Source organism: Stegodyphus dumicola, chromosome 2 (genome assembly GCF_044657685.1).
Source record: "Stegodyphus dumicola isolate Sdum_Otavi_A_Nest chromosome 2, ASM4465768v1".
Lineage (NCBI taxonomy): Eukaryota > Metazoa > Arthropoda > Arachnida > Araneae > Eresidae > Stegodyphus > Stegodyphus dumicola.
Window position 1 is genome coordinate 248,715,980 of NC_140769.1, and position 15,686 is coordinate 248,731,665.

General features: G+C 30.3%; 2 protein-coding genes across 4 annotated transcripts in view; one reads left to right on the plus strand and one right to left on the minus strand.

The window, feature by feature from the left end:
• The window catches only part of RpLP0 (ribosomal protein LP0), a 30,418-nt gene extending 29,839 nt beyond the window's left edge, over positions 1–579 (minus strand). Inside the window, exon 1 of the mRNA XM_085811993.1 lies at positions 512–579. The gene's annotated coding sequence lies outside the window, so the exon portion shown is untranslated. The remainder of the gene's footprint in view (positions 1–511) is intronic.
• Positions 580–827: 248 nt separating this feature from the next.
• Positions 828–15,686, plus strand: part of LOC118182509 (tRNA (guanine(10)-N(2))-methyltransferase TRMT11) — a 51,017-nt gene continuing 36,158 nt past the window's right edge. For 2 of the 3 annotated variants that reach the window (XM_085811994.1, XM_085811996.1), the window contains exons 1-4: positions 828–983; positions 5,127–5,233; positions 10,551–10,619; positions 10,725–10,795. In XM_085811994.1, the coding sequence (XP_085668120.1) occupies positions 5,159–5,233; positions 10,551–10,619; positions 10,725–10,795 (215 nt within the window). In that variant the 5' untranslated portion in view covers positions 828–983; positions 5,127–5,158. Of the gene's footprint in view, positions 984–5,126; positions 5,234–10,550; positions 10,620–10,724; positions 10,796–14,385; positions 14,606–15,686 lie in introns of those variants that run through there. The other variant, XM_085811995.1, reaches the window with a different exon arrangement.

Sequence of the window (15,686 nt, forward strand, 5' to 3'; positions counted from 1 at the left end):
TAATATCGTAAAAACACGTGCTCAAGAACAGCCAAACACACGTAACACCATTTTCTCACATGTATTTTACACTATTTTCTTATATTTTGGGTCTTAAGTTTATCATTCCATCACCGTCTTAAATCCATTGAAGAAAGGAAGAAAGAAAGTCTTCATTTATTAGAGATGAGCAGAATACTGCCGAGCAACTGCGAAATAATTTATCTTAGATTCCCGGTCTTCTTGCATATAAATTCCTATATTTTACGATAAGAAAAGCAATGTAGACATAATAGTGAATAATTGCCATTGACAACAAATATTTAAATGTTGATAAATGCGTTCCTCGCAAAAAGTATTGCCGAGCATCCAAGTCTTACATGTGTCAAAAAACTTTTGTTCTTAGCAACTAAAATCGAATTTGCTTAAAAATTAGTATTACACATAATAGATTAAATATTTAGAATTATATTCTTTGTAACTTAGATTGCTATTTATGAATAAAATCATAAGATTTAATTAGATTACTTACCCACACACCAGAGATAAATCAACGTTTAAAAACCTTGATTTTGCTTAAGCAGAGTTGAGGAGTTTGAAGTAGTCAGACTTGCTGATGGTAGTTGAAGTAGAATTCTTGGGGTCCAAATACAACAATGGGATTGACATTATAAAACTATACTCCTTGGCATTATAAAACTATACTGAAGTTGTATTCATTAAGGTAACATTGCAGTAATTCATCTTTGCGGTAGTTCAAATCATAACTCAGCGAGTTATTTTATGGAGACTTTATTTTACCTAAGTGTTTCCTTTGCCTATCTTTTTCTCTAAGCTCGAAAGAAAGATTTTACATCCTTAAGGCAAAAAGATGCAAGTTATGTAGAACATTAAAAGACAAGAGTTATGGTTTTCACAATTAAAGAAACGTGTTAAAAAAGATTTTATTAAATATTATCAGTATATGCGTCACTGATTTGCGCATATTTTCATAACATTCATTGGTGGGTCAATGTGTTTTGTTATCATACATACATTATTTTTCTACTGAATAAGATATATACTTATATAAAGTATAAAAGCTTTTCATTTTGTAATACATGCTTTAACATTCTTCGTATAGTTGCATAAAAAAAAAAAGTACTCATGTCTTAGAATGGCGTTATTAAGATAAATATTTAATTGTAATATTGCTTATTAAAATAAAAAAGAAACCTTCTAATTTCACTACTCATTGATAATTTCATTTTTTTCAGCACTAATCTTTTGCTAATATTTTTTTTTTTCCTCCTATAAAATTTGGTTTATTCCTATTATCCGGTGCACACGGGATTTGGCTACTTTTGGCGACTTTATGATGAGCAGTAAAAACGGGACATATACGATGTGTAGTTAACGGGTCATTCAAAGAAAATATACAGTTAAACATAGTATATACTATGTATATAGTATATATATATATATACTATGTATATAGTATATATATATATATATATATATATATATATATATAGACGTTCTTTGGATCATTTTTGGTGTTATGTATATAGTATATATACTATGTGTGTACATACATATACTATGTGTGTATAGTATATATATATAGACGTTCTTTGGATCGTTTTTGGTGTTAGCGATAATTTTCAAAGTCGCGCCAAGGCTGCACCGTATACTAGGATTTTATCTAAAATTTAAATAAATAATTTTAGGAGAGGGAAAAAAAGGATTATCCCCCAAATCGCTGTATTTGTGGCCAAGTTGTGCTCCCTTTAAAAAAAAAAAAAAAAGAGTTTGAGAAAGCTTTTTTAAGATTGTAACTGTAGATTGTACATGTATTTTTGTTTTGTATCATGGGCACTTTTAATACTTGCATGAGAATAGTACTAGACTATTCATGAGACTACTAGACATGAGAATAGTACTAGACTATTGCATGAGAATAGGACTTGTACTAGAATACTGTTAAATGTGCTGATATCTGTAATTATTTTTAAATACTTGAATCAAGCTAATATGTTATTTAAGGATAAACATATTAGCCCGATTATTAGGTTATTTAAGGATTGAGCAAAGTACATCAAATTATTACTGTTTATGCAGTTTGAACAATCTTTTTTTTTTTTTTTTTTTTTAAATGTTAATAATACCATAATAGCTGTTTCCAGAATGCAAATAATGATATGTTATGTAAAAACAAGGAAAGTGATTTGCACAAAGCATATTTCTGAAGGAAATTGTATATTTTAAAGTTTGATTTTTGTATTTATCTAGTGAAAATAGTTTCAGATATTTTCTGATTTCCCATGAAAAGTCACCAAGAAATATTGCCGAATTTGAGAATTGATGAAAAACGTTTGTTTGATATTTTATGCCTCATAGGTCCTGTCCTGTTCTTAAATAATAATAATAAAAAAATGTGTATTAAATTATAAATTACACATTTTATTAGAAAGAACAAAAAATTTTGAGTGATATTTACATTTTCACAGCTAGTGGGGGCTGTAAAAATGTAAATATTGGTATTTCTCTTTACAATGCATACATTCAGCAAAACATGAAGTATGAAAATTTTTGTGTTCTAAACCACATGTATCTTATTTGAGTTGGCTGTTGTGTATTTTTGAAAATCCACCAAAAATATGGCAATTTTATTGAATGTTGTAACCAGTGTGAGTATGTGTTTTTATACAACCAAAGTATCATTTGGAGGAATCTTTAAAGTAGAGATCTTTTGGCTGTTTAGAAGTAAGGCAAACCTGTTATGGAAGTAGCAAGATGGCTGAACATTTAAAAGGTCATCAGTTCTGTGAGAACCGTTAAAAACATTAAAAGTTTTGGTGGATAAGATCTCAGAGGAAATGTTTCGGTTCTCTAGGGTGTGCAGCTGCCTACCTAGGAACATGACAGTGAATTTGCAGATGCCACTAGAACACTTGTATTGCTGCAAAATGTAAACAGAAGACTTGGTAAGAGAGGCCTTTATGACTGAAAGCCAATGTTTTGTGTTATGCTGCAAAGCACTTGGGGCCCATCTGTCTAAGAGAAAGAATGCATTTTTTAAACTTAGTTCAAACTATTAGTATTCAGTGATCTTGCTGGTAAGCCTTTTGTTTCACTTACCTTTCAGTTGAAGGCTTTCCTGAATTGATACTGAAAATATCAAAGCTGGAGTTTATAACTATCGACCTGTTTTCTTTACGGACTAGTCAAGGTTCATTTTTATAGCTGTTTTTCTATACATTTAGAAGGAGCCAGAAAATAATAAATATTCTCACGAGGCATAAGGAATATTTCATTATAATGGTGCAGATGTAACTGTATGAGAAAGAATAACGATCATTGGGTATAATTTCCTATATATGCTTGTTTGATATCTATCTGCCCATAGGTTATCAACATGAAATTTCAATCCTTTCACACACAAAAAAAGTTATTATTGGACTGGATGTCACAATTACTGGATCATTGTTGCACGAAAGTCTGTAATCATGAGCAGGAGTAATGTCACCATACTTTTTGGTACTAATATTAACAAAAATAGTTGGACATTGCAACGAGAGTCATTTTTCAATCTGCCATGTGGTGATGAAAACAAAATGTAATAAGTAATGATGCACCTGGTTAGTATGAGGGAAATAAATAATTCAGTAGCGGTAAAATCAATGGTGTTTTGATGTAGAGTGTTTCAATTTGAGATGTATGCCAAGCAAAAAGTTGAGATCCCAGTTATTGATCATGACTGTGTTTTTTCAACGTGGTGCTATTTTATTTGGTGCTGAAGGGAAATAAGAATCAGGACTGTTGACATATTTTATTATGAAAAAGGATTTATTGCACATGCATAAAGCATAGAAAAAAATCTCTAAAAAAAAAAAAAAAAGAAGTTTGTTGGATGACTTAAGTTTACATCATTCCAGATTTCAGACTTATAAAGCATTACTGCACTAGATAATGAATTGCAACTGAAGTCATTGAACAAATGAATTGCTAAGGCAGATCTCCTTATTTGAATTTGAGAAAGAAATTAGAGAGATGTCCTTGCAATATCTTTTTCTGTAAAAAATTTTTTTTAAACATCTCTCTGTTTATATATGGAGGGGTGGAACTTATTTTTAAAAATTCTTAATTAACTGCTTTATTAAGAGCTTGAATACCTGTTGTGATATGTTTGCATGAATTAAGATGGATCATATTTTTTATTAATGTCTATTATGTTCAATTTATTTATTAATGTCTGGTTTGAAAAATCATTATTTTGTGCATGCAAAGATAATTTTGGACAACAGTTTATGTTACTGTTTTTCTAATTAGTATATTTTAAATTACAAAATATGTGCATTTCAAACTTGAAGCAACCCATCCAGTGCAATAATGATTTATGTATATATTTTTTACACATTGGTCCACTTTCTGTAACTAAAAGCTTAATTTGTTTCCAAGGTTGAAATTTCCTAAAGTAAGTTTAAAAATATTTTTCTACTATCTGGTAAACTATTATGTAAATTAAACTATTAGATGGTTTGGTTTATTTAATTATGGCAAAGCACACTAGGGCTATCTGCCTAAGGAGGGGATGCCCTCGTGGAGGACTTTCTGGTTCATATACACATTAGGAATGGGGAAAACCACGAAAACGCCCATGCAGCCAACCTGTTTGCGGGATTCGAACCTCGGACCGAACTACCAGTGTTCAGCGACTTTACCGCTTGGCCGCTGGCGGGCTAAACTATTAGAAAATGTATTTTTAACATAATTAACTTTAATGTGATGAAACTTATTTAAGGATACTACTTTTATTGATCAGACTATCTTATTAAAAATTATTCTCAAATACTTCCAAATATGAAATTAAAAAGATAATTTCATCTTAAAATATGTGTAGCAAAGTTTCTAGGATTATCTTAGGAATTGTTTGAAGCTAAATGAAAAGTGTTAACTATATGAATACACATTTGAAGAGTTACAGTTATAAAGAGGTAAATTTTTTTCCATGTATTAAGTTTTCATTACAATCTGAAAGGTTTAGTATCTTTAGTAATGCATACATTTATACAATTTTTATGAGCAAATTAATCATGTTCATTATTTACATTTAACTAGAGTGTTATTGCTTTTATTTAATTAATTTATTAATTTTATTTATTTAGTTTCATACGGACAGCAAATTTCATATACAAGTATGTCAAAGATCATTAATTACGGAAGAAGTTTTCTTCTGTGGTATGCACATGATCTTGTCAACTTTAGATTACAGGTAATCTCCAATTTTTATAATTAGCATACAGTGTTTGATTTGAAGAAAAAGTATACTGATTTTCTGTCTTTCTACAAATTGGGATGTATCATATTTCAGCATAATATGTGTTTGTTAAAAGAAATGGCTGACTTTTATTGTCATATTTTGCTAACAAGAAACTGAAATATGAAAAATGCATATATTGTTTTCATTTTATCTACCTTGCCGATAACTTCATTAGCAGAAGTTCAGAGTAATTTGAAACTTTTATTAGTAAATAGCATCTCAGTAGTCCATTTGTTACTTTCTGAATATGTGCACCTTTGTATATATGTATATAATGAAAAAATACAATCAAAAGAAGGTCTAAACCTAACCCAATTATGTTGTGAAAAACTGCAACAACTGGTGGTAACATGGGAAGGGGAGAATTAAATCTATTACATATTCAACCTGAATCGGGCAATTATTAAACAAAAAAAATTTTTTGCATGAGCAAAAGGCACTGTAAATTAATAAATATTAAGTAAATTTAAATCTTTATGAACTACAAATTATTGTGTATCTTTATCAGTCCCGTCTCTACATGCTGGAATAAGAAGACACCATGACTGCCCACTTTTCTATAAATCCCCAAAATCTATTTTTCTCTTGTTTTCATATCTTTGCTATATATAACAAAAGCAGATTGCTGTGTATATGAAGAGAACATCAACACAAAAGCCAGCAGTGGATGTACTGTTGAAATAAAAATACCCAAATAATCTTTATCAGTCCCGTCTCTACATGCTGGAATAAGAAGACACCATGACTGCCCACTTTTCCACAAATCCCCAAAATCTATTTTTCTCTTGTTTTCATATCTTTGCTATATATAACAAAAGCAGATTGCTGTGTATATGAAGAGAACATCAACACAAAAGCCAGCAGTGGATGTACTGTTGAAATAAAAATACCCAAATAATCTTTATCAGTCCCGTCTCTACATGCTGGAATAAGAAGACACCATGACTGCCCACTTTTCCACAAATCCCCAAAATCTATTTTTCTCTTGTTTTCATATCTTTGCTATATATAACAAAAGCAGATTGCTGTGTATATGAAGAGAACATCAACACAAAAGCCAGCAGTGGATGTACTGTTGAAATAAAAATACCCAAATAAACTTTTATTTCCAAAGTTGGCAACAAGCATATAAATGCATCCAAAGTCAGCAACAAGTTCATGACTTTTTGCGGGGTGCAGATAATAAAATGCTGTTAATTGTTTGGTATACGAGCATATTCAAAAAATAAAGTTGAATGAGTAACTGATTGTTGGTACTTATAAGAATCAAATAAAAGGTTATGAAGGAGATAACAGAGCCATGTCTAGATATTATTTGTAAATGTATTTGAAATGAAGGATTTATTCATTCATAAACTCCAGTGAAAGTTACTGTGAAGAAATCTAATTATTAAATGCATCTAAATTTATAATGATTATAAATATTGCCTAAATATATAATAACCTTAACATTGAATTGTAAACATAAATTAAAATCCTGTTGACAAATATGTTTATAAAACTATTTAAGCAGGAATTGTTCGTATTTGAAAGCAATCTGTTAAAAGGTATTGTAAAGCTAATTCTATGACATGCATACTTAAAGAAGTAATAAAGAAAAGTTTTAGAATATATAGTGTTGAAATTAAGGATAAAAAAAATCTAATAAGTATAATTAAAAGAATTATTCCCTTACATTTTATAATAACTCAGTTATGAGTTTTAAATAATATATTTAAAAAAATCCGTTTTTTTATTCCCTTTCAGAAATATTGAGAGAAAGTTAAGTACATGGAAATGAGCACCAATATTTAAGGTACTTCACTATTAAAATAAAAGGTACTCTAATTTGAAATGGACCAAATAGAGCATTAATTATAAATTGACTTAGATTTTTTGATTTAAAAGATGCCTCAGAAGCTAAAAAATCATGTCATATTTGAGAAAGTATTTTAGGAAGAAGCTCTATAAATAGAAAAGAAATCATGTATAATTTTAACATTAATAATACAATAAACTTTTATCTTAATTTTTGTAATCCTTAACTGAATAAAATTAAATTGAATTACCTTAAAATTTTTTTCTAATGTAATTAACAAAAACTTGTAAAAATATTTCATTCAAATTAAACTGTTCTGAGAAAAGTATAGCATTATATTCCATTCAGAATGAAATGTTGTTTAAAAATGTTTTTTTTCGCATACTTAAGACTCTGAGATATTGAGAAAAAGAAAAAATATATATTTATAAGCATATTTACGACTTAATTACAAAATATTTACATCCGATCGTGTCAAAACCCATTGATCTTAATGATAAGACACTGAATGGTCATTACAAAGGGATCGCCAGTGCTTCAAAGCAGTGTATGGGGGAAACCGGTTAGAGCCTCTCATTCTTACTTCCTACCTCCATGATTTATGGTGAGAAATGGTATGGAATTGGGAAATTGGATGTGGAACAGACACAGGTGTAAAGACCTAAAAATAGCCTAAAGCATAATGTCAGAAATCTGGAAACATTTAAATACATTGGTAATATGTGCAGACAACCCGGTCAAGATGAAGAAAGTACCACAACAGAATCTCAGTATTATCTGACAATGATTGTTGAAAAAATACATAACTAATATTAGCTTAGATTGCAAAGAATTTGTTGTATCAACAGGAACTGAACTATCCAGATATGTTGAGTGACTGGCTGCATAAATTTTGGGCTGTATGCAATTAAACCCATGATTTGTTGCTACTAACTCAGGCTGCAAAATGTGCCTGGTAAGTGATTCCAACAAAACATACGTTATAAGCCTGAAAACATCTGTGAAGGGCATCCGTACAATGGTAGTGGAATCATGGTATGGCCATGCATGCAATGTTTTGAATGGCCACACTGACCCCGTATTTACCAATGCAACTATGAATGCTGAAATATACAGGAATGAGGTTTTTGATCAACTAGTTTGATATATCAACTAGTTTAGGGAGGCAGTCTGTAATAACTTCATCATAATGCATAGTAATCTCATCCTTGTCACTTTGAACTAGTGACCAGCTAGTTATCTTGAATGTGAAAGAATCCAATACATGGAGTGCCTACATATTCTATGGATTTAAATTTAATGGAACATGGGCATGAACACACTAAGATGTTAACTTACATCATTGCAGCTCCTACTTAACACTATCATAGGAGCTCCAAGGAGCTATACATCATGATTATAATTTGTTACTGCAGGAACTCCTGAACAATCTGATACATAGTATGGAGAATTGTTATGAAGCTTGCATTCAAATCAGGAATAGCCACAGACACCTTATTAATTTTTTCTATATGTCTATAAAAAGTTATAATATTAACTTTTCCTTCCCCTATTATATGTTATATTTTCTATGCTGTTATTTAACTTTATTATTTTAGAAAAAGGCAATTCTTAAAAATGTGTTAGGTATGACAAAATAAAACCTTGTGCAAATTTAATGTTCTTATGTTCATGTAAAATCTTTCAAGTTATTTGATCTTTTTTGTCGTTCTTCTTTAATTTCTTTTGTTCGTTGTAGATTAGTGTTGTTTTAGATGAGAGCAATTCATGGTGCTAAATACTCTCAGTTCTTTTGACTTAGCAAGTTTACTTTTATGTGTATGTGTAAATATATATATACTGCTAGAATAAGGGAAATGCCAAAACCAATAAGAACATGCCAACACCAAAAATGGAATAAGAAATTTACATCTTTCTCTGTATTTTCATCAGGCATTGGTGCAATGAAAGAATTAAATAAATCAGCCTGTTTCTGAACCAATAACCTCTTTTGCTACACCAACCCTTTTATGAGAATTCAATGAAAGATATAAATTTATATATTTAGAGGAGGGAGGTAATATATGTAACCAAAAAATAACAGTGATTTTATTTCAACCACTTTGGCAGTGCTTACGGAATATTGAGAGTAACATCATGGTTATGTGTTCTAAAGAAAATCGGTACTTACGTATTATTGCAACCAGGCCAAAATTCGCATAAATTGCCAAATTTGGCGACCCTGCTTACGGCAACCCTACGTGTTATACGTAGTTTTGTAAAAAGAGCATGTGGAGATTCACAAAATTTTCCTGCATTTTCGTGCAAATTTTTGTAATTTATGAGAAAATAGCAGTGTACATGGATAAAGTCAAGAGTGTGCGCAATGCCATTTTTGTGCAATTCTGGGATTTAAGTTAAAAATAAGTCGACGTGTACATGGTTGTGGCGAATACGGTTTTTAATCAGTGCTAAAAGCAATAGCCAAAAGATTTCCGCCGAAAAAATAATTCTGCAACTTATTCAAATTCGAAACCGGAAGGGTTTAATTGCTATTTTATATTTTAAAACAAAATAATATAAAAAACTGTATTAAAAATTATCTGTAATTAATAAATGTACATTTTCTTTCTATTCATACTTTTTTACTGAAACTTACAAATAGCGCCAACCTGGTTGCGATAATACGTAAATACCAGAAAATCTCTTTAAGGCAGATACTGCTGATTTGTAACTTCTGTATATGTTATGGTGAAACACCGAAATCTGGAGAATGTCGACTTTCACCGGTGAATGTCAACATTCACATAGTCGCTTGGTGTAAGTTTGAAATATTTTCCAAATACTCTTATTTCTGATTTACACCGGTGAATGATTCACCATGTACTAATGGTGAATGTTGAACATATAAGAATATTATATTTCCTTCTCCGTAATTCATTCGCGAAAAAATGCACTTGAGACTCAGAATAAGAACTTCAGAACGTAAGAACTTAAAACACACAGTACATTCAAAATAAGAAAGGGAAATAATAGAAGTTATAAACTTACCAAATTATGTGATTCAAATCTTATTTATTGCAACAACTTAAACTATTATGACACTTTGAATTGCACAAGAGGCCCTTGCTTTTAGAACTGCATTTTTTTGTGGAACACTTCCTTTTGGAATGGCAGCGTGTACATATACTCCTCTCTTTTCGACCTACACCAGAGCATATCTGTGATTGTCGACATACACCAGTGAGGGTCCGAATGTACAAGAATGTAAAGAAATATTCAATCTTTCACTGACGTATTTGGTGAATGTTGACATAATCCGGTTAAAGTCGACATTCTCCAATTTCGGTCTTTCACGGTAACATATACATACTATGGCTCATAAATCCAGTCTCATTACTTTTATACCACACCTAGTATTTGTAAAACATATTCATTTATATTATTTCATGTTTAAAAGTTTAATCTGATTTTGTTATGCTTATTTAATAGGAATTATATGCAATTGCTGCTACTTTAAATATAAAATTTGAATGGTTAGAGGAGCCGTCTGTTAATGATGTAAGTTTCACTTATCAATACATATTGCAAATGTTTAAAAAATATTTTTTCCAAAATGAAAAAACATATTTTAACTAAATATTTTTATCTGTTTTATCTTTGTAGCCTTTTCTTCTTGTAAATTTTCCTTCATCAACTGACGTCAACAAGCTTATGTCAAGGACTGTTTTAATTAGGTAATGATTATGCTTTTCCAAAACTGTATATAGTGGATTCTTTGTTGAAAGCAGATAATATATTTAGCTTTTATTTTTGTAATTTTGGCAAAACTAAAACAATGGGAAAAATTAGTATGAAGAAACTCATAAACAGGGTTTGTACGGTCCTTAAGAGTCTTAGGTTTTTTCGAATTGATTTTTGGTTCTTAAAAGTCTTTAATTTCAACCAAATTCAGCATGAAATCCTTAATTTTGATCATCTGATATTTCTGCCTGTTTTTATGACTGCCATTTTGAATGTGAATTAACATTTTGAACAAATATTTTTGTCAATTCATTGACAAATATCTCTGTTCATTAACAATCTTTTGAATGGGTGAATAGGTTCATGGATTATAATTTGTTCCTATTTCTAATATAAATGGTGGGATACTCAAGTTTCTGAGCAAGAAATGAAGCATAAGCATTTCGAAATTATTTCATTTTTTCTAATGAAGAGCTAAACAACTTTTCACTTTTGGGAATGTGAATTCTTTGTTAAAGAGTTCCAAATGTGGCAACTTATCAATATTTTGGTGATTTTAAGATTAGTTTCTGTAGAAAATTTTAAATTCGGAAATCTGGAAATTTTTTGACAGTATTATTTTTAAAAACATTGTGTCACTATGCATCAATTTTCTCTATAAAATTAATTTTACACTTTTTTTCCTCTGATTTCTTCCCCCCCCCCCTCCCCAACATATTTCTGGACTTTTGTTGTTACAGAATTGGTAGGGCTAATGTTTTTTTAGGATTTTAGACGTTGCAACTTGGAAAGTTTAGGAGGATTTATAGACCCATGAATCTAGAAGATTCCAGAAAAATGTCTTCATTCTATTAACACATAATGGGTGTATTTTACGAAAAGCTTATGTATTTTTACTTTTTGGAGAATTTTCAGAAGAACAACGAAAAAATATTTAAATGTTTTACTTCTGATACTAGAAATATTTTTCTTAACATGTTTACCTTCCCTTTGTTTTCTCTACTTTTCACTAGACACAAGCACAGAAAATATCAAAAATTCTTCTAAACTAATCACATGGATAGGCGTTTATAAAAAGGAATTTTTCTATTTATAAAGAAATTGAAAGCTGACAATTTAAAAGATTCATCTCATATGTCTCAATGCATCATCAGTGTTGGAGCAAGGGGGGACATCTGTCCCAGGCACAGCGTCCGTGGGGTGCCAAATTGATATAACAAAATTTTAGAATGAAATGTTTTTCATTCTTGGCATACAGAAGGGGGGGACTGCAAAATCTTCAGTTGTCCTCGGACGCTGAAAATCCTAGCTACGGCTCTGTGCATCATACACAGGGCTGACACTACACATTTTCTCACCTGATGCAATCTCTATGGATCCTAAATTCTGCTGCCCTAGTGCCTTCCTAAATTCTAAAATTTTGCCATTTCTAGATTTTTTTCTCAGTGTGTCACTAAATTCTAAAAATTTTGCTACACTGGCTATGTAACCAGCCCTTACCATATATCATTTCATATTTATTCTGAATATTCATATTACTAAAAAAAATTAGAATGTATAAGAAAACTATACATTCTAAATACATTATTTTTTTTAGAGTAACAGAAATCTTTTAATTAAATCCAAAAATTCTAATATGAAGAGGAAAGGTATTAAAGAAAGAAACTGAATATATTAAGAGAAAGAAACTGAATATATTAAGAGAAAGAAAATTGTTCTTCAAAGATATGTACAGCTATTATTATATAAATTAAGCAGTTGTTTATAATTTCAGCATTTGCTATAATTTTCCAGAATCAAAGCCATTTAGATAGTTTTTAAACTAAGGTTTTGGGGTTGTAAGACAGAATTTGTTTCTATAGTTTTTCAACTAAGGTTTTGGGGTTGTGAGACAGAATTTGTTTCTGGTCGCTACTTCACCCTACGTTAATTCCTATCAACTCTGGTAATTTGTAATTATTCGTCTTTGCATTATCGCTGCCGATATTTGAATTTGTTACATGATAACTATGTTATGATGAGTTACGAGTTTGTTACGATATGTTGCTGAGGCATCTTAGATTAAAATTAAATTGTGTAGTCTTTGACTACTAGTCCATATTTTTAGTTTTAATTTGACTATTCCTGTTTAATTGGATCACCACAAGCTATAGCTGATTTTGCTAGTATAAGAACAGGCCTTTATGTTCTAAGGTCTTTTTAAATAAGAGGTTTATTTAAACCTTTATCTAACTTTGTAGTTACTTTCAGACATAGCGGTAATTTGCTTCACTTCTGTCGAAGGTTTTGGACCACTTAACTTTTATCAGATCAAATAAAACCTCATAGGTACATGGTCAAGAGATTGACAAGTTAGGAGATAAAACACACAGAAACTAGTGGGTATATTGATTTGCATATTGAAACAAAATAACAATTAACAAATATAAAAAAAATTGCTAATTTTTAGAAAAGATGCTTAAAGAGAAGGAAATTGATATAAATTAGCCAGAATATCTGGAAAGGCTTCAAATTAAAAAGATGCATAAATAATTTGATGAGTATTGTTGTTACAAAATGTAAATGTTTTGTAGCTTTTAATGTGTAGTTAGTTATCTTAATATCATTTAAGAATCAATGTCATAAATTACATGTATTTTAAACTGTGACATGTTAATAGATTGTGATTTTAATAGTGCTTTTTTAACAAATATTTTTAAAAAAAAAATTAATTTAATAGTGGTTATGTAAATATATAAAGGCTAAGGGTATCTAGTTAATTTAATTATTTGTAACTAACTGGTTACCCTTAAAAGTTATCTCTGCATATTAAAGTGAGTTATTGCCTTTCATTAATCTTTACCATGGTCACAAGATACAGCATAAAAATGTAAAACTTAATTCTTTGCATCTAGTGAGACTAAAAATATACAAAACCACTTATCACCTCTGGTACTTTAGTGACTTACTGGAACCATAAAATATATCAACTGGATTAATTACAACTCCAGGAATTCTATACGAAGTTATGACACTAACTGCATCAGACAGGCAGAGCTTAACTTTCAAAACTTGCCAGCTGTGCCTACATCAGGCTTTCAGGTTTGTTTTGATCAGCAGGCCTTTCTCTAGGCGCGCAGCAGAGGTGGCGACAGCCAGGCCTCTATAATGAACTTCTCGTTTTAACCTATGCCATTTGATATTAAATCTATCTGCAATTTACTGAACCTCTAAACTGAGCAAATGCATGACAAAATCAGACATATAAGAAGAAATCAACATAAAGCTAACTGTTAGTAAGCGTAAATAAAACTTTACTAATCATCACTAATCTTTAAAATATGTCCAGCTATTACAGTCAAAAGTCGTTAATTCGGACACCCATAATCCGGAATGATCTATAATCCGGACCTCAAAGCTAAAAACTTTCTGCGCATGCGCCGCGTTGGCACATGCGCACAGGCGTTTTACGCGTGCGCGTAAGACCTTGACTACTGCGCATATGCGTGTGCGCAAGTGCAGAATACGTTTTCGCCTGCGCGTTTAATGTATAACGGATGGTGTAAGCTAAAATTATCTATTTCAGTTAATGTTAATGATTGCGTTGTTCCTTAATCTTCGAATTGGATCCCACTTATTATTTTTTGCAGACTGTAAGAGCAATTTTATAAAAGTAAACTTGAACTTTCGATTATGTCAAATAGAATTTCCGATGCTGGAACTTCCAAAGGATCTACAAAACGAAAGTATGTTTCGATGTTCAACAAACAAAAAGTGGAATTGCTGCAAAAAATGGATAAAGGCATGAAGAATGTGACAGAGAGGTTAGTGAAAACGAAAAAATTTCGATTGACAAGTTAGTCGGTATTCTCGGCACAGCAATTAACGGGACTTGAACAGCGGGACTTTGTAACTGAACAAGAAATTATGTCTGTTTATAGAATTAAAGAGAAAGTATTATCACATAAAATGAAGCAACTTAAACAACTTACATTGAAAGAAATGTTTAATAAAGTAAACAAATAAATATTAAGCTTTTTTTTTTTTTTTTTTTTGTAAATTTTGATACCCTTTAGATCATAATTGTTCTTTATTTCATAAATTACGGTTTCATATTTTTAATTTTAGAATTTCTGCATGCCATCTTACGAGATTTAAACTGATGATCTATAATCCGGAAAAATCGATAATCCGGAATCGCCGAAGTCCCGACGAGTCCGGATTAACAACTTTTGACTGTATAAGGATGAAATGTATTTAATGCTACTTGATAAATTTTATAAATCTGACTTTATTCTCAAATTTGTTTAATAATTATATTTATTAAATTATGTTTAATAATAATGCATTCTACTTGTGGATCTATTTTATTCTTAGGATAGTATCACAAAAGTGAAGTTCAGGCATAGCTAATATCTTTAATTGAATTTATTCAGTTCCCATTTGTTGATGGGTCCTTAATTTTTTTCATTAATGGTCCATAAAAGTCTTTAAAGGTACTTAATTTCCATATGCAGAAATGTATACGAACTCTGATAAAAAATTGAAAAGGGAACTATTAAATTCATTAATGTTTATGTGTGATAACATTATGAACTGAATTTTACCTTTGTTGCCTTTACATATTTTAGCTCAAGATGTAACAACAACTAACAATTGTACTTAAAAATCCTACTATAAGTCATCTTGAGATCTATGAAGAAACGTCAAGTTAATTCCCCTTAATTTTTGTTTCTTACATTTTAAGATGCCCCAAGAAAAAAATTTTAGAAAAATTGTGGAATTTAAAACAAAAATGTGCTTCTGCTCACAAGTTAATTCACACTGTGTTGAATAAGTTTTTCCCCACTAAATTGCAACTAAACTATAACTTTTTAATGTGGAAATTTTTTAATTATTTAAAAC